The sequence below is a fragment of the Urocitellus parryii genome, chromosome 11 (assembly GCF_045843805.1).
Source record: "Urocitellus parryii isolate mUroPar1 chromosome 11, mUroPar1.hap1, whole genome shotgun sequence".
Lineage (NCBI taxonomy): Eukaryota > Metazoa > Chordata > Mammalia > Rodentia > Sciuridae > Urocitellus > Urocitellus parryii.
The window spans coordinates 14,474,813-14,493,910 of record NC_135541.1 but is presented as its reverse complement, the minus strand read 5'-3'; the positions used below and the strand labels follow the sequence as shown (position 1 = coordinate 14,493,910).

General features: G+C 44.4%; 1 protein-coding gene across 1 annotated transcript; it reads left to right on the top strand.

Moving 5' to 3' along the window:
• Nucleotides 1-527: 527 nt before the first annotated feature.
• On the top strand, nucleotides 528-17,354 carry Fuca1 (alpha-L-fucosidase 1). The gene is made up of 8 exons (XM_026403596.1): nucleotides 528-936; nucleotides 2,968-3,102; nucleotides 6,338-6,475; nucleotides 9,029-9,134; nucleotides 12,806-13,006; nucleotides 14,798-14,985; nucleotides 16,797-16,896; nucleotides 17,114-17,354. The coding sequence occupies exons 1-8, from the start codon at nucleotides 548-550 to the stop codon at nucleotides 17,252-17,254; spliced, it is 1,398 nt and encodes a 465-aa protein (XP_026259381.1). The 5' UTR covers nucleotides 528-547; the 3' UTR covers nucleotides 17,255-17,354.
• Nucleotides 17,355-19,098: the final 1,744 nt, after the last annotated feature.

The window sequence follows — 19,098 nt, the reverse complement described above, 5'->3', positions numbered from 1 at the left end:
GCCTGAAAACTGTGGAGTAACTCTGGACAGGGCAGAGTCTGCTCTCCGCATAATGCTTCTTTCTATCATCCCTCTACTTCGTTTTTTCTGCCAGGGCTGTTTCAACACCCCTCCAATCTGGTATGTTCTCAAGGCTTCTCTTTGAAATACAGCTCAAAAGCCCCCTATGGCTCCCATTTGCCCACTAAATAAAACTCAAGATCTGACTCCCCTACCCGTGCCAGATTACCGCAGCAAAGTGAATTACTCCCACTTTTCCCCTAAGCTTTCCCAAACTCCGTGATTTAACCTCGCAGTGAAACCCCTGGGGGGAAAGCTGTCATTCTTATATCAGCGGAGCGAGCTCAACACCTACCTGCTTGCGTCTTTCACCCTTTGACCGCCAGAGGGCGCTCGAGGAACGGGCGATCCGTGGAGGAAGCGGCTCAACAGCCCGTCTGGGTCGACCCGCCCCTTTTCCTTTCCGAGCCAATCGTTAGTCAGAGGGGTGGGGCCGCTCGTCAGCTTCTGCGCGTTAAGGGGGGACGGTAAGGGTGCACCAGCAGCGATGCCGGAGGTGGCGGAGAAGTGGCGGTTCCGTGTCGCCGCACTGCTGCTGCTGCCGCTGCTACTGCTCGAAGTGGCCAAGTCGTCGCGCTGGGGTAGTGAGCGTCGCTACACCCCCGACTGGCAGAGCCTGGACTCCCGGCCGCTGCCGGTCTGGTTCGATGAGGCCAAGTTCGGGGTGTTTGTGCACTGGGGCGTGTACTCGGTGCCGGCCTGGGGCAGCGAGTGGTTCTGGTGGCACTGGCAGGGTGAGGGACTGCCCCAGTACCGGCGCTTCATGAACGAGAACTACCCGCCCGGCTTCAGCTACCCCGAGTTCGGACCGCAGTTCACAGCGCGCTTCTTCCAACCGGAAAAGTGGGCCGACCTCTTTATGGCCTCGGGGGCCAAGTGAGTGCGGGGCTGACCCGGGCAGCAGGAGGTGGCGGGTCGGGCCGCCTGCCCAGGGCCCGCCTGACCTCAAGGTACCTCCAGATCTTGTGTTTTGGATGCAGAATTGAACGTGGCACACCTGATCCTAAGGAGAAGGTGCTTCTGGTTGAGGATTTAAAAATAAAAGATTTCAGGCCGGATGGTCTGGAAAGCTCTCGGTATCTACACCTGTATTATCCAAAGGGGGGTCGGTACCTAACGCCCCTGCCCCTTCCAGATCCGTAAGACAACTGGGATTCTAAATCAGTGGTCTGGATCAGGTCCTAGTTCCATTGTGAACTTCAGCCTCCCTGCAGCCTCCTTGGATGGTGACAGAAGGAAACTGCACGGGTTGGTGTAATGTTTCTAAGGTGGAAAGAGGGAAGGGAGTCTGCTGTATTTGGGATGCTGCATGGATTCTCCCTCTTCAGCTCTTCTCAGTACCTTGCTCATAGAAAATGCTCCAGTATGGTCTGACTTGTCTTGAAAACCTGTTGGAGCTTGCGGTGGGCTGGTTCAGAGAACTGGAAGTTTGGAGAGCCCCTCTGTGGGAAAGGGGTGGAGGATCCATTTCTTTGTTGAAGGCAGGGCCATCCTGAAGAAGTAAGCCTTGAGGGCCCCTGAGTGGACCCGGGCTAAGTCGGGAAGTGGCTTCCCTACCTTCTGGAAATAGTTTCTGCTTTTGACTGCCGAGAGAGGGAAGTGGGTTGAATAGAGTAAGGCCAAAGCTGTGAGGTTCCCCTGTCCTGGCTTAGACCAATCTCCCCTCCTGAGTCATCTGCCATGCTTCAGTTTCTCTTTTGGTTTTCTTATACTAAAAGGAAATTACAATTGGCATTTAATGTTTCCAATTAAAGGTATGGGAATAAAAGGTTTGAATAAGCAGAGCCAGTGTAATCTGTCTTCTGGCAGTGCTAGATACCCATAATTTACAACAACAACAATAAAATTAACATCTGGAGACAGCCTCTTTCCAAACCCCTTAGGATAAGGTGAGTAGCTCAGAGACAGAGGAAGGGAACTAATGTCCTAGACTGAAAACCTTAGGACTACAGGGTAAACACTTTTTCCACTGCATCAGGGGTCTGCAAACTGGCCAGACGGAATGGTCCTTTGCCTATTTTTTTTTTTTAAGATAGAGAGGAGAGAGAGAGAGAGAGAGAGAGAGAGAGAGAGAGAATATTTTTAATATTTATTTTTTAGTTTTCGGCAGACACAACATCTTTGTTGGTATGTGGTGCTGAGGATCGAACCTGGGCCGCACGCATGCCAGGCGAGCGCGCTACCACTTGAGCCACATCCCCAGCCCCTTTGCCTATTTTTTGTTAAGGCCGAGAAAGTGAGAATGGTTTTCACATTTGCAAAGGACTGTAATAGAAGAAGAGAAGAATGCGTACAGAGGAATGTGGCTCATGAGCCTAAAACACTATCTGGCCTACAAAGTCCAGGAGTTCCAGTGATGCATCGTGTGATAGCATTATCTATTTTTCTGCCATAAAAGTAAATGCAATACTGAGTCACTTGGTTGTTTCCATACGTGCCCCTTTTCCCTGGCCCTTTGGGTCTTTGTTACCTCTATACATAAGAAGTTCTATAGGCTTGCTAAAACATACAGCTTACATTTCTCCCATCTGCCATTGCCAATAGAGACCCTTCTCCTTTAGGGCAAAGGGTTAAATAAAGCTAATTGTTCATACCCAGAAGGGTTGAAGAATCTGAGAGCTGAGGTATACTTTTTTTTTTTTTTCTTACTTCTCTCCTCCCTCTGGGCCTCCTCCTTGGCTGGAGACAAAGACTCTGATTTGTCAGCTGTGCTTCAGTCCTGGAATAATACCCAAGGGTGTTGTGACTGTAGCAGCATCCAGGTATCACTAGTTTAGTCACCCATCCCAGTACGATTCCTGTGGTCAAGTTCTCCTGACCAGTTTAAAAGCCACAGGCAGGCTGGGCAAGTTCATGCTTGAGACCTGTTGACCAATTCCTTTGCTCATTTGGTTTTGACATTCACAGGTATGTGGTCTTCACAACAAAACATCACGAAGGCTTCACAAACTGGCCAAGTCCTGTGTCTTGGAATTGGAACTCTAAGGACGTGGGGCCCCATCGTGATTTGGTTGGTGAGTTGGGAGCAGCTGTCCGGAGTAGGTGTGTGTCTATGGACAGCTACCCTGTTCATCTCTTTTCTTTCAGAGTTCTGTACCTAATATGCTCATGTGTATTCTAAGTTTGCACTTAACAAGGAGACTGAAGAGCTTCTAGCCTTTGAATTGCCAGTGTTTAAGTCTTAACGGTTTTCACATGGCCACAGTGACACCTTTGGAGAAGTTCATGGAGGCTTCTGGTTAGGTGAAGCACACCCAGCGTAGACTACGGTGCTCTATCTGCATCCTGCAGAGGATCCCTCCTGGGAAGCCTTCCAGTGCAGGGCATTTACCAATGCCTGGTGGAGACCAGGGACTGGGCCTCTCATCTCTGTGTCCTCCTTAGCCATCAGCATAGAGCTTTACACAGGAAGGGTTTGGATGATGGTAGGCCAAGTTGGGTACCGAGGTTAGCTAAAGCAGCAAACGTAATGATAGGAAGGACACATAGTTGATTCTAATTAATTTCCCTAATATTTGTCACTTAATAAGAAGTGGCTTCCCAAGATCAAAGAGATAGGGAGTGGCAGAGGTGGAATTTATTTTCTTGTTCTTGGGTGCTGGAGGTTGAACCCAGGGCCTCCTGTATGCTAAGCACGCAGTCTATCACTGAGCTACACCCCCAGCCCCGGAGTGGGGATTGGAACCCAGATATTTGCACTTTGTATCCTACAGTCCTGTACAGAGGAAAGGTGGTTTTGTGCTGGGCTCAGCCTCAGCTGTGCTATGATTTGGCAATGTGGTGTCCTGTTTGAGGGGTAGGTTGGCTATTGTGTATGAAGCATAGTGTGATTTGAATACACTTAAGCCTGTTCATTTATGCCCTGTAAGACAATCTCAAGGTACAGTTTTTGAGAGTTGAGCTGGACACCACAGGCTTGCAAAGCCTAAAACATTACTTAGACTTTAAGAGCAAGTTTGCCGATTCCTGACAACTACTCATATTCAGTTCCTGATGCTATGCTTTTTATCCTGATGTCAGTGTTGATTAGACCTTAAATATTGATTTGATATGAACTTTGGAGACCAGGATTTTTATCTTCTGTGTGCCATTTGGTCCCAAGTCACATGATGATATGCCTAACTTCAGTTCTTACCTGTGCATTACAGTCTTAACCTTTCTTCTCACTTGCAGCATGATGTTTTTGTAACACTACTTTTTTTTTTTTTTTTGTACTGGGGATTAAACCCAGGGCACTGAGCCACACTCCAGTCTTTTTATTTTTTGAGACAAGCTTTTGCTATACTTAGGGTCTTAGGCTAAGACCTTAGGTCTATACTTAGGCTAAGTTGCTGAGGCTGGCTTTGAACTTGGAATCCTCCTGCCTCAACCTCCCAAGTTCCTCGCACCATGATGGACCCATTCTTTTTTTTTTTTTTAATTGACCCATAATGTGCATCTTTATGGGTTTCAGTGTGATAATTTGATGCATGTGTACAGTGTGTCATGATCACATCAGGGTAACTAGCATCCCCATCTCCTTAAATGTCTACCATTTCTTTGTGTTGGGAGCGTCACACTCCTCTCTTCTAGTTCTTTATAAAATATGTAATAAACTGTTGTGAACCACAGGCATCTTCTGTGCTGGGGAACACCAGAACTTCCTCCTCTTTATTAGCTAGATGTTGTACCTGTTACCCAGCCCCTCTTTTTCTCCCATCCCCATCCTTCCTAGCTTAGTACCCTCTCTTTCCTCTCTGCTATGAAACTCACCATTCATAAACCAAAACAAGCTTCATTCAGTGTGGGGTGAAGCTCAGTAGTAGAGCACTTGCCTAGCCTGTGTGAGGCTCTGGGTTCCATCCCTAGCACTGACCAAAAAATATATATATATATAAACAGAGATATGAAAAATTGGGCTCTATATGCGTAATATGAATTGTAATGCATTCTGCTGTCATATATGACAAATTAGAAAAAAAATTAAAAATATTTCTTATATATGGAAACAGATTATTCTAACCATATTTTATTTTGGGTATGTTAAGAACTATTAGTAAATCGTAGATAAATAGAATAATAAACCTACATTCATACATTTCAACTACGTAGAAAATGTTACAAATGATTATTTCAGAGTGATAGTATTTGGGGAATTTTATTCTATATACTTTTCACTATTTTCCAATTTCTCTACAATATAGATATTTATGATTAATGATGAAAACTTTTTTTTTTAAATTGAACCCTGGGGTACTTAACCACTGAGCCACATCCCCAGCTCTCTCTCTTTTTTTTTTAATTTTTGAGATAGGGTCTTGCTAAGTTTCTTAGGGCCTTGCTAAGTTGCTGAGGCTGACTTTGAACTTGCAATCCTGCCTCAGTCTCCTGAGCTTCTGGGATTACAGGTATGTGCCAGTGCACCTGGCTTGAAAACATTTTTTTTTTTTAAAGGAATATATGTTACTGAAATAATTGTCATAAAAATAGTTTAAATGACTTGATTGGGTGTGTGTGGTGCTGGGGATTGAACCCAGGACATTGAACTTTCTAAGTAAGTGCTTTACCACTGAGCTACATCCCCAGCCTCAAGTGACATTTTGGTGTTAAGGTATCTATGTGTAAAAGTGGTTATGTTTATTATCAAAACAGTACATGGGGCTGGGGTTGTGGCTCAGTGGTAGAATGCTTGCTTAGCACATGTGAGGCACTGGGTTCAATCTTCAGCACCACATAAAAATAAATAGGTAAAATAAAGGTATTGTGTCCAACTACAATATCTGCAACAACAACAAAAGAAATTAAAAAAAAAAAAGTACATGAGCTCCTGGGTTTGGTCCTTAGCATCCCCAAATGCACACTTGCACGTGCACACACACACACACACACACACACACACACACACACCAATATTTTTGCTTAAGTAGATGAGGAGAAATAATTTAAGGGCTGGGGATGTAGCTCAGTGCTAGAACACTTACCTACCCTGTATGAGGCCCTGGGTTTGATCTCAGCCCTACAAAAAAGAAAGAGTGGGAGGGAAAGGGAAGAGAGAATTGAAGTAAATGGGTTTGGGTCTCTTTCTTGCATGCCCTTAAGAGTGGATTTCGCTGGGGCTGGGGCTGGGGCTGGGGCTGGGGCTCAATGGTGGAGCGCTTGCCTAACATGTGTGAGGCACTGGGTTTGGTTCTCAGCACCACATATAAATAAATAAAGGTCCATTGACAACTAAAAAAATGTAAAGACAAATTATTTGTCCTTTGCTTAATGACGGTTTCCATCTGCCTTTCTGTTTAAGGAACCTGCGCTACGGCCTCTACCACTCACTCTTAGAGTGGTTCCATCCACTCTACCAACTGGATAAGAAAAATGGCTTCAAAACTCAGAATTTTGTCAATGTAAAAACATCTCCAGAGCTGTACCACCTTGTTAACAGGTATGTTAACATACAGAAACAGAAATGTTTTCAGCCTTGTGACTTTATCAATGAAATCAGAGCTCCTGTAGGAGGCTGTTAGAGGAGAAGGGACCAGGCCCAGTGGCCTCTCAGAGGGCTGAGGCAGGAGGATCACAAGTTCGAGGTGAGCCTCAGTAACTTAGTGAGACCCTGCTTCTCAGGGCTGAGGATGTCGCTTAGTTTTAGAGCCCTCCCAGGTTCAGTCCCCAGTACTGCAAACATTTTTTAGAAAGGAGGAGTGAGGGCAAGTATGAAAAAAATCTAGAAAATTTCAAACAGTAAAAGTGGTGGCTGTGGTTGTATTATTAGGGCAAAATACACTTTTCTTCCTACTTTTTGAAACTTCTGTAATGTGATTATATTGTCTTTATAAATTGAAACAATCTCCCAAAATCCAGAGTGGGAGTAAGTCAGGACTTCTCTTTCCTCCTTGCTTTCCATTTTCATTACATTAAGGACCTTGGAGAGGGGGTGAGTGGTCTAACAAATTGGGTATTATTGTCACTTAGAAGCCTTCAACAGATCACCCTGCTGGGTCTCAGATTCTCAGTAAGGTAGTGATAATAATTCCTTCTATGTAGGACTTAAGAATAATACATAGAATACATCCGTCACTGTGCCTGGGACTGAGTAAAGGTTACTGAGATCATCATTCTTTGTGCTGGGTGTAGTGGCACATACCTGTAATCCAGCGATTTGGGAAGTGTAGACAAGAGGATCATAAGTTCAAGACCAGTTTCAGCAACTTAGCAAAGTCCTGTCTCATAAATAAAATAAGTAAAAAGGGGCTGGGAGTATAACTCCATGGTTAAGCACCCCTGAGTTCAATCCCCAGTACCCAAAAAAGAAAAAAAGAAGAGAAAAAGGGCTGGGGGTTTAGCTCAGTGGTGGAGTGTTCTTGGTTTCAATCCCTAGTGCCACAAATACAAAAAAAATTAAAAGTTGGGGCTATAACTCCGTGTCGAGTTCTTGCCTAGTTTGTGCAAGGCCTTGGCTTCAGTCTGCAGAACTGCAAATGAGAAAGAGAGAGAGAGGGGGAGAGAGAGGCCCCTTCCACTTCAGAATTTGCCACTAGTCTTCACCGTGCTTATCCCCAGTCGCCCTTATTGTACCTGGGGCCATACCAGATGGTAGACCCTTGAACTTGAGGGGCAGCCCACTCTGTCGGAACTCTATTTCAGGACCATGACAATAACAACATGTCTTGGGTCTGATGCTACCCTGAGAACGTCTCTAAGGAAACAGTATCATTGTAGAGGCCTAGAGAGGGCCTGTCCAGAGACAGATCTGGACATTATTAATCTTGTATGGCCTTGAATAAACTATGCAATTTTTCTAGAACTCAGATTTTTTATCTGTGAAATGGAGTTAATACACCACAGAGTCATGAGAACTAATAGAATTAGTGAGTATAAGCTGCCTAGTACAATTTTTTTTTTTTTTTTTGTACTGGGGATCGAACCCAGGGACACTATCATTGAGCTACATCCTTAGCCCTTTGTATTTTTTACTTTAAGACAGGGTCTCACTAAGGTGCTGAGGTTGGCGTCAAATTTTCAGTCCTCCTACCTCAGCCTCCAGAGTCGCTGGAATTACAGGTGTGCACCACCACACCCTTCTCTCAATACATCTTTTTTGGGGGTGGTTCCGGGAATTGGACTCAGGGGCACTCAACCACTGAGCCACATCCCCAGCCCTGCTTTGTATTTTATTCAGAGATAGGATCTCACTGAGTTTCTTAGTGCCTCGCTGTTGCTGAGGCTGGCTTTGAACCATGATCCTCTTGTCTCAGCCTCCTGAGTACTGCTGGGACTACAAGTGTGTGCCACCGTGCCTGGCTTCTCAATACATGTACCACTCTTTTTTCTTTTTGGTACCGAGGATTGAACTCAGGGGCACTCAACCACTCAGCCACATCTCTGGACATTTTTGTATTTTATTTAAACTCTTTTTTTTTTTTTAAGAGAGAGAGAGAGAGAATTTTAATATTTATTTTTTAGTTATCGGCAGACACAACATCTTTGTATGTGGTGCTGAGGATCGAACCTGGGCCGCACACATGCCAGGCGAGCGCACTACCGCTTGAGCCACATCCCCAGCCCTTTTGTATTTTATTTAGAGACTGGGTCTTGCTGAATTGCTCAGGGCCTAGCTAAGTTGCTGAGGCTGGCTTTGAACTCACAATCCTCCTGCCTCAGCCTCCCAAAAGGCTGGGATTACAGGTGTGTGCCACTGCACCCAGCTGGAGCACCATTGTTAATTTGTTTTAGTTGCTGGAAGGAAACCAGATGGCATATTGCAACTCCTTTTTCTAGAAAAAGTTTGGGAGGAGACATACCAGAGAGCTCTTTGTTTTAATCAGTGGTTATGATGACAAACTGATGTGTGGTCACTGTCTCTTTAGTTTTCTACATCATCCGCACAGCAGCACTTATATGGTACTTTCAGACTTTTAAAATATTTGTAACAAAGATCAGTCCACAAGATGGATGCACTCAGACAGTAACCTCTTCTTGATCACATGTCTTCCAGCTACAAGCCTGACATCATCTGGTCAGATGGGGAGTGGGAGTCTCCTGATACTTACTGGAACGCCACCGGTTTTCTTTCTTGGCTCTACAATGATAGCCCCATCAAGGTAGGTGATTGCAGGACTTATTTATCTGTTAGGATAAAAGAAAACACTAACAGGAGCACTAACAGGAACAGCAGCAGCAACGGCGAAGAGCTATACTGGCAGGGCTGGGCGCCTTACAGCTGTGAAACCTTCCTCCTTTACCCTCAAGTCCTGGAGAACAAGCCGCCCTCTTCTCCTTGCATTCTTGATTTTAATAATGTAGGTTTAAGTGGCATTTAATTCAGGTAGAATGGAAATAACATATAGAGTTCTCAGGCCACTTACAGAGAAAAATGAACTTATCAAACAAATATTATAAATGAGAACAGCCCAAAATTAATATGTAACAAAAATTAAGCGATGAGAATAAAATGTGCATGTCTGTGGTCCCACCCACCCTACATCAGTTATGTAGTTTAATTCTCTAGGGGCAAGGTCCTTTCCCTCGTATTCAAACTTTGGTGGGTATACTGCCTACCCTGACTCGCTCCCCACAATCAACACTATTAGCCAGTGCATGATGGCTGCTCATTTATGGTTTATATTGTGGTGCTTTTACAAAGCAGCAGAAATCTCAATATTGATCATAGAAAATTCAATATTTCATATTCTAGATTCGTTGTAGATTTTTTTTTTAAAGAAAGAGTGAGAGAGAGGGAGAGAGTGGGAGAGAGAGAGAGAATTTTTTAATATTTATTTTTTAGTTTTTGGCGGACACAACATCTTTGTTTGTATGTGGTGCTGAGGATCGAACCCGGGCCGCACGCGTGCCAGGCGAGCGAGCTACCGCTTGAGCCACATCCCCAGCCCCTGTAGATTTTTTTTTTTAAAATTTGAAATCTGAAACCAGTTTAAGTGTTGGGAATGTGACTAAGTGGTAAAGAGCTAGCCTAGCATGTTTGAGGCCCTGAGTTCAATTCCCAGCAACCACTGCAAAAACAAAAACAAAAAACCAGCTTGGGGGCTTGGTTGTAGCTCAGTTGTAGCTGTAGTGAGTGCTTAGAATACACCAAGCCCTGGATTCAATTCCCAGCACCAAAAAATAAAAATAAAAGTTGAGTTAAAATTCGTTAGTAGATTCATAAGCCTCTAAGGATCTTGTTGGGTAGCTATTACTAAACTTAGAATATGGGCACAAAGAAAAAGAAGAAAGAGACCCTGTGTGGTGAACAGAGAGATTACAAATGGTTTCCAGGGAGAATGTAGGGATTCCTAGGTGTGCAGTTTAACCCTAGGTAATTAACATAATTAACTGATATAATGTCATAATTGTCTACATACCTGTCTCCTGTAAGTCTCTGCTTAATCTTTAAGGGCAACAACTGTATTTTAGTCACCTTAGATACCCCAGGACCTGCCACAGTTTGAGCCTTATACTAGTTGCTGAGTAAATAGTTAATGAGTGGATGGCTGCTGAGCCAAGAATGGAGATGGTTTAAACCTCAGGTTTCTTTTCTTTTTTTTCCTTTTTTTTTTATTTTTCCTTCCAGGGTCCTGGGGATGGAACCCAGGGGCACTCTACCATTAAGCTATATCCCCAGCCCTTTTTATTTTTATTTTCTTTTTAAGTTGCCCAGGCTGGCCTTGAACTTGGGACCCTCCTGCCTCAGCCTCCCAAGTAGCTGGGATTATAGGTGTGTACTACCATGCCCAGCCAACACCCCATTTTTCTCTGAAGTGGATTTTACATACACATTCAAGGTGTATACCCAAGAAGCCAGGTCATTTGCTATGTGGGGTTACTGTCAAGTTTCTGCAGTTCAGGAGCACAACAAAAAGAAAAAAGATTAAGCAAAGATGCAGGATTAGAAAAGGGAAGAAATATCAACTCAGGGCTGTTTAAAAAAAACCACTGAGCCAGGCACAGTGGCACACGCCTATAATCCCAGCAGCTCAGGAGGACTGAAAGTTTGAGGCCTGCCTCAGCAATTTAGCAAAGCCCTAAGCAATTTAGCAGGATCCTGTCTCAAAATTAAAAAAAAAAAAAACTTAAAAGAAGGGCTGGGGACATGGCTCAGTGGTTAAACACCCCTGAGTTTAATTCCTAATACAAAAAAAAAAAAAGCATATCAAGACTCTGGGGTGCAGCTCAGTGGTAGAGCACTTGCCTGACATGTACAAGGTCCTGGGTTTGATCCCCAGCAGTGCTGGGAGAAACAACAACACAGTCAGGGAGACAGTCTTTTGGGCTGTCATAGCAACTCCGTAGCAAACAGAACGTTTGGCGTGGACGTGTCTCTACCTATTTATACACCAGCTTTGCAGATATATGGGACTGTAGATGGCTCCCTACTTCCTCAAGGATTGATTAGGAGCCAGCTTTATGGCACATGGTATGTGGAGCCCTGGAGTTTCAGAATTGACGGTTTCTGCTCTCAAGGAACTGCAGTCTGAAGAGAGTGAGAGGATGCATTGTAGGGTGATCAGTAAGACAATAGAGGTGTGTCCTAAGTCCCCACAATCCGCCAGAAGCGTGGGGTACCCAGTTAGACTGTGAGCATGAAGAAGTTCAAGGCTGTGTCTGTCCTTGAAGGACCGAGTATACAGACGGGTGCAGACCCTCTCAGGCTGAGAGGGAGGTAAAGGAGGCAGGAATGGGGGCTTCCTGAGCAGCCATTCTGTGCCAGGGCCATGATGCCATCATTTTTATGCTTTTGAAAGTCCCCAGGAGGTAGGTAATTTTCCTTTGGTTGGTTTGTAGTTAGTTGAGTTTTGTTTTTTGTTCGTTCATTTGTTTTTACAGATAACTAGACTTACAAGGTAAAATCACCTGCCTGAGTTCCTCTGACTCACAGGTGGGACCCTCAGAGCCCCTGGTGAACCCACCCTTTGAGTTTTTGGTTTTGTTGTTGTTGGTTTTTTTCCTTGACCCTTTCAATTCTGATGATGTCCAGATATTAATAATTGAGCATAGGACCTTGAATCAAATTAGCTACAAATAACAAATGTTTTCTTTTGCTTTGGTCCTCAACTGGCTTCATAGGAAGAATGTCCATAGTAATGTGAATGGCCTTAAATCGGGCAAGAAAGTAGAATTTTGTTTTTATTGAATGTCCTTCTGCCAATTAAGAGCTGATAGTGTTATTAAAATACACTGCTATATATTAAACGTCACAGTAAGATAGTCTGTGTAGTGATTTCTCTTAATCAGCTAAATCTTAAAAGAAGAAAATGATTATTTGCTGGCTCTAGGGTTGTGAAATAGTAGGTGGCCTGAGCTGGACTCAGATGCCTAATTCCTTGTCCCAGCTTTAGAAATTGCCCAGGGACAAGACCCCAGATGAGTCTTTCCTCTACATTCTTCCTCTTGTAGAAGTGGCTGGTCCTCAAAGCAGCCTCTCCTGGCTCTGCTGTCTATCATCTGTCTCTGGACAGGGTCGCATCCTCAGCCTCCGGTGACATTTGGGGCTGACTGTTCCTTTGTTTGGGGGCTATCCTGTGCCTACAGGGTGTGTCACAGCATCCTAGGCCTCTGCCCACCAGAAGGCAGCAGCACCACCCCAGGTGGGACAACCAAGAATGTCTCTGATGACCTTTCCCAGATGCCCCGCCAGGACAGATCTGTCCGTATTTGAGACCCTCTGCTTTAGGTTCACTGTGCCTACTTCCAAGTAGACTCTTATCCTATCAAACTGCGTCTTGCGGAGGAACCAGGTGGTGTTACTCCAATGACCCAGCCCTTCCTCCTTCAGGCTAAGGTGGTGGTAAATGACCGATGGGGTAGGAACACGTCCTGTCACCACGGAGGGTTCTACAACTGTCAAGATAAATTCCGGCCACAGAGCTTGCTGGACCACAAATGGGAGATGTGCACCAGCATCGACAAGAACTCCTGGGGCTATCGTCGGGACATGATCATGGCGGATATCTTGAGTGAATCTGAAATCATTTGGGTAAGCGCCCTCCAAGTTATTTCTTAACTATTTTCCTCAAGTGGGATGGAAGCATCTGGATAGAAGGGCAGGTTGATAGAACCCTCTAGAGCTACCGAACCCAGGAACAGAGACCTGTCCTAAGGAAATAATTGCAAATACCGAAGAAAGTTTTACATATAGAAATGTGCTCCCAGGATTATTTTTAATTAGTCATATGGGTGGTTTCAATTTCTTGCAGCCATAAAGAGATAATTAAGTAAATTTGAGAATTTTTTAAACCAGTAAAATGTTGAACATAATAGCGGCTATTGCTCAGTTACTGAGTGAAAAAATATCATGTATTGTAGCTGTACAGAAGGAACCACATGGGAGCTGGGTGCAGTGGCTCATGCCTGTAATCCCAGATACTCAGGAGGCTGAGGCAGGAGGTTTGCAAGTTTAAGGCCAATGTGGGCAACTTAATGAGACCCTGTCTCAAAATTAAAAGAGAGTAGAGTGCCCTTGGACTCAATCCCCAGTACCACAATCAATCAACCAATCAATAAAAATAGATGAAGTCAGGTGTGGTGATGCACACCTATAATCCCAGCAACTTGGGGGCTGAGACAGGGGGATTGCAAGTTTAAGGCCAGCCTCAGCAATCTAGCAAGACCCTATCTCAAAAAGTGCTAGTGGGGGCTAGGGCTGTAGCTCAGTGGCAGAGCGCTTGCCTCGCACCTGTGAGGCACTGGGTTCCATCCTCAGCACCACATAAAAATAAACAAATAAAATGAAGGCATGCTGACCATCTACAACTATGAAATGAAAAAAATTTTTTAAATGTGCTAGGGATGTGACTCAGTGGTTAAGAAACTTTAGGTTCAATTCCCAGTACCAAAAAATAGAAAAGTCTAAAAATAAAGATAAGATTAACTGCACAGGAAAAAGACTGAAAGGAGATAGCCTAGGTAAGTGGTGTGGAGTCTTTGGAGGGCTGTAATGGATTCTCCTTTTTTTTGGTATTAGGGATTGAACTCAGGGTCACTTAACCACTGAGCCACATTCCCAGCCCTATTTTGTCTTTTATTTAGAGACAGTATCCCACTGAGTTGCTTAATGCCTTGCTATTGCTGAGGCTGGCTTTGAATTCTTACCTCAGCCTCCTGAGCCACAGGGATGACAGGTGTGCGCTACCACGCCTGGCTGGATTCTCCTTTTTAAAATATTGTGTATCCAACCCAAGTCTTTCTGTAACCTTGAAGGGCACTTGCTTGAGGTCAGAGTGAATACACACACAGGCCCCAGTGCATGAGCCTCGCAGACTACCTCTCTTTACAGCAGTCCTCCCAAAGGGGCACCCTGTGGCCCGCATGGTGAACGTCCTGAAGTCCCTTGCATCTCTCTTAGCCCAGTGTCCACAGTAGCCATTCAGAATCTCTCCTGTCTGACCCCTGTATTCCCTGTCAGTCTGTCTGTCTTTCCACACTCCTGTGGATCCGGCCACTGCAGAGTGCTCTCCTCTCCTGCCCCACTCTCTCCTTGTGCTACTAGACCCAACCCTTCCCGCTGTGCCCGGCACCATGAGAAGCGCAGTCTCACGGGAAGAGCCTGTGACCTCGCCCTTGAATTCAGTTAACATGTTCTCCATGTTATAGCAGGATCTTTGTTTTCTCATGTGAGCCCGTCCTGCTTCTATAACAACAAAAATATGAATGGTTTTTAAATGTTCAGGGATATTTGCAAGGCAGGAAGGAGGTGCCCTCACGTCTTCTTCTCTGGCTCGGTGTGTATTCTAAGCATTAAGCCAGGGTTTCATATGTCCTTCTTTAGGAACTGGTTCAGACTGTGAGTTTGGGAGGCAACTATCTTCTCAACATCGCACCAACCAAAGATGGATTGATCGACCCCATCTTCCAAGAAAGGCTCCTTTCTGTTGGCAGGTGGATGAATGTCAACGGGGAGGCCATCTATTCCTCCAAACCTTGGCGGGTGCAATTCGAAAAGAACGCCTCTGTGTGGTAAGTCTCATCTTGTGATTTGCACAGGAACAGGCTATGGCCCAGTCCACGGTGACCTGCCAGGCTAGAAGTGGTCTTGAGGAAACCAGCGGCTACTGAGCCATACACTCTGTGACCCAGTTGGGTTATGTCTTAGTACCCCAGGATGGCGGGCTGGGGAGGCAGGTGGGGTCTGGCAGACAGGAAGGAGCCACAGTGTATTGGTCAGTTTGGTTGTGATTCTCGCCCTGTGTGTTAGTTAGCTTTTTGTTGCTGTGACCAGAATACCTGACAGTAACAACTTAGAGAAGGAAAAGTGTAGTTTGGCTCATGGTTTCAGAGTTTCAGTCCAGACCCCAAAGACGTGCCCCCAGGGACCTGTAGTTACCACCAGTAGTCCATCGAGTTACTAATCCAGCAAATGGAGCACTCCACTGATTGGGTCGCAGCTCTCATAATCTAATCATTCCACCGCTAAACATTCTTGCATTAACACAGGTTTTGGGGGACATCACGTGTCTATATCAGAAGACCCTGCCTTCTAAAATCGAACTAGTTGATGCTCATAGAACACCTACATGCACAGGGCTCCATTCTAAATTGTTTCCATGCATACTTGGACTTCAGAGGCTAGTGATTTGATATTAGCCTTGGTGTTTTCAACTGCAAAAGGGAGTGATGATACTTACCTTTGTAGAGTTGTTTGAAGACTAGCTGGGTGTAAAGGTGCACACCTGTAATCCCAGAGATTCAGAGGCTGAGGCAGTAGGATTGCAAGTTCGAGGCCAGCCTCAGCAACTTAACAAGGCCCTCAGCAACTTAGTGAGACCCTGTCTCAAAGGAAAAAATAAAAAGGGCTGGGAATGTGATTCAGTGGTAAAGCACCCCTGGATTCAATCCCTAGTACCAAAAAAAAAAAATTATTTTTAAGACTAAATGAGCTGGGCTGGGGATGTGGCTCAAGCGGTAGCACGCTCGCCTGGCATGCGTGCGGCCCGGGTTCGATCCTCAGCACCACATACCAACAAAGATGTTGTGTCCGCCGAGAACTAAAAATAAATAAATAAATATTAAAAATTCTCTCTCTCTCTCTCCTCTCACTCTCTCTTTAAAAAAAAAAAAAAAAAAAAAGACTAAATGAGCTAATATGTATAAAGCACCCAGCAAACTGTAAGTGTTCAAAAAAACATAACCTCTGATGCGTACCAAAGAGCCAAAGAGCTTGGGTCTTCAGGTCAGGGGAAACACACTATTCCTTCTGTTTGGTTGAGTTTTTCTATTTAGTGATTTTCACCCTCTTCCCTAAACATAATGAAATCTCAGGACAACAAACTCATCTTCATTGCAAACCTTGCCCTTGCTCTATTCCCTATTTTCTCATGAATTTGGAGTTGAAAAAAAAAGATTTGAAAATAAATGGCTTCAATGTAAAACCACTAGTGTAAGAGATCAATAAAAATAAAACTCAGGGGCTGGGGTTGTGGCTTAGTGGTAGAGCGCTCGCCTAGCATGCATGAGGCATTGGGTTAGATCCTCAGCACCACATAAAAAATAAAGATATTGTGTCCACTTAAAACTAATATACACACACACACACACACACACACACACACACACTCACACACACAATCTAGTAGAGGGGGGAAAGATATCAAAAGAGTTTTATAGACTGCTGCCTTCCTGCAGCCCTTAATTTGTTTTGCATTATTGGTGCTTCTTAGAAGAAGTGAGAGTCAAGGTCTTGGATCTGGTAAGCAGTTGAAAGCAAAATTCATAAGATTATCCAGGTGATAAATAGGTATCTTTGACAATGATCTCTCTTTTCTTCCCAGGTATACCTCACAAGAATTAGCTGTTTATGCCATTTTTTTACGTTGGCCAGAAAATGGAATCTTAAACATCGTATCCCCTGTAACTACACCAAATACAAAAGTAAGAGCCCACTCAGTCCTTTCTAAGATGCACCTTTTTCTAAAGGAACCGGCAGGCCTTTTCTCCACCTCCTGTATTCTCCAGGTTCCTCCCGTATCCATGCCCGTCAGAGGTCTTCCCTGCCCCGAGCCAGCATGGCACTGCCGGCCACACTCAGGCCACAGTCTGTGCGGGCAAGGGCATCACTGGGTTTCCCATTCCCTTTTGCTTCCTGCAGATATCAATGCTCGGAATCCAGGGGGATCTGAAATGGGTCGAACGCCAGGACGAAGGTCTCCTCATCTCTCTGCCCCTGTTGCTGCCCTCTGCTCTCCCAATGGGGTCTGCTTGGACTATAAAGCTGATAGGAGTGGAATGACCGTAGGAGTTCAAGAGGCCGGGGACTCTGCCTGCTGTGTGCTGCTTTGATTTTTTTTAATAGTACCATCATTATAATAAAGTAATTTCTTCCCTATCCAGAGATGGCTTTTCCAGAATGTTCTAATCCAGGAAACTGATCACATTACACTGGTGATTAATGGATCAGAGATCCATTGCTAACATTTCGCTCTCTGGTCAGCAAAAGAAGGGACTGGACAGTTAAACCGAGATCACCCATTCCTATATTTGGGGATTATCTACAATGGAAATTTCCTTCCATTCTTGGTTTAACCTTCCACTTACTCAGAATTTTACATAGAGAATAAGCTAAGCCATTTGCTGCCTGTGGGAGAAGGCGGGCAGGGTTTGGCAAGCTCAACCACCTGGTCTTTAGCCAGCATCAGGTGTCAACCAAACTGTTTCCCAAAAGGACAGGAGAGCCTGGAGGGGAAGGAAAGACTTGCCAGGCTGCTGGTGGTCGACTCTCCAGACATTTCTGAGCAAACCAAGGGCTCTGAAGTCCAGTATGCTTACAGTGGTACCATTAAGAGAAAGAATGTGATTCTGCCCTGCTTTTTAAAATATGATCAAATAAATTTATAAGTCAAATCATTTTTACCAAAAACCATGTTGTAGCTTTCTTTCCCTTGTTTCAATTTGGAGTGCTGATAGCTTTATGAACAGTTTCTGGTTGGTTGGTTGATTTTAAAGAAAGAAAAACTTGTCAGGCCTCCTAAATGCAGAAGAAAGAATGCAACCCTGTGGTTTTGCATCCTGCTGCTAGCTTTTGGTATCTTTCTTCTGAGTGATTACCAGTTCAGCTTCTTGCATTACTATTTATCTAGTCAATCTTTCTATTTTTTGGTACCAGGGATTGAACCCAGGGGCAGTTATCCACTGAACCACATCCCCAGCTCTCCCCACCCACCCTTTTTTGAGACAGTCTTACTAAGTAGCTTAGGGCCTCCCTAAGTTGCTGAGGCTGGCTTTGAACTTGCAATCCTCCTGCCTCAGCCTCCTGAGCCACTGGAATAACAGGCAGGCACCACTGCACCCAGTTTCTATTTCTTTTTTATTTAAGATATCTTTAGAAATCTTTACCCAACAGTTAAAGAATATTTTTCTCAAAATAAAGATCCATAGACAACTAAGAAAATATTTTAAAAATTTATTTTTAAATTAAAAGAATCTAAAATACCAAAAAAGTAGTATCAAATGACCCACATAGTGGTTTTACAACTGTCATTGTTCATGCTTATGGGACAATAATAACTTGGGGAAGAAATCTTCCTAAGGAAAATGTTTCATTTTCTTTTGATGGTTAACGTCGAAAACAAGTCTGAAACATAACGAGCAGTGTAGTATCAGCACAAAGAAATGAGGAAGAACACACCAAAGAAGGCAGAAGTATCTCTAACAGGAGACTCAAAAGGAAGGGGTGAAAGAAAACTCCTCATAAAAAAGACACCAGAGCCAGGAGGTTTCACAGGTCAGCCCCAGGAACCTGCAACAAAGTTGGAAGTTGTACAGCTTTTCAGACTGTAGGAAAAGGAAACTCTCATGAATACAATCATTTTGATGCCACAATTAAGATACTGAGAGTAAGATAAAAGAATAGCCCTCTCCATACATGAACAATAATGCAAAAAGTTCTAGGTAAAATATTGATTGGCAAACTGAATCCAGGAAATATTCATGAGAACCGAACTCAGGGCTGGGAATGTAGCTCCGTCCTCCAGCGCATGCCTGGCCAGCAGAAGCCAGGTTTGACCCCAGCACCACACACACACACACAAATCACATCACAATTGGCTACTTCAGGAATTCAAGGTTACCTTCACA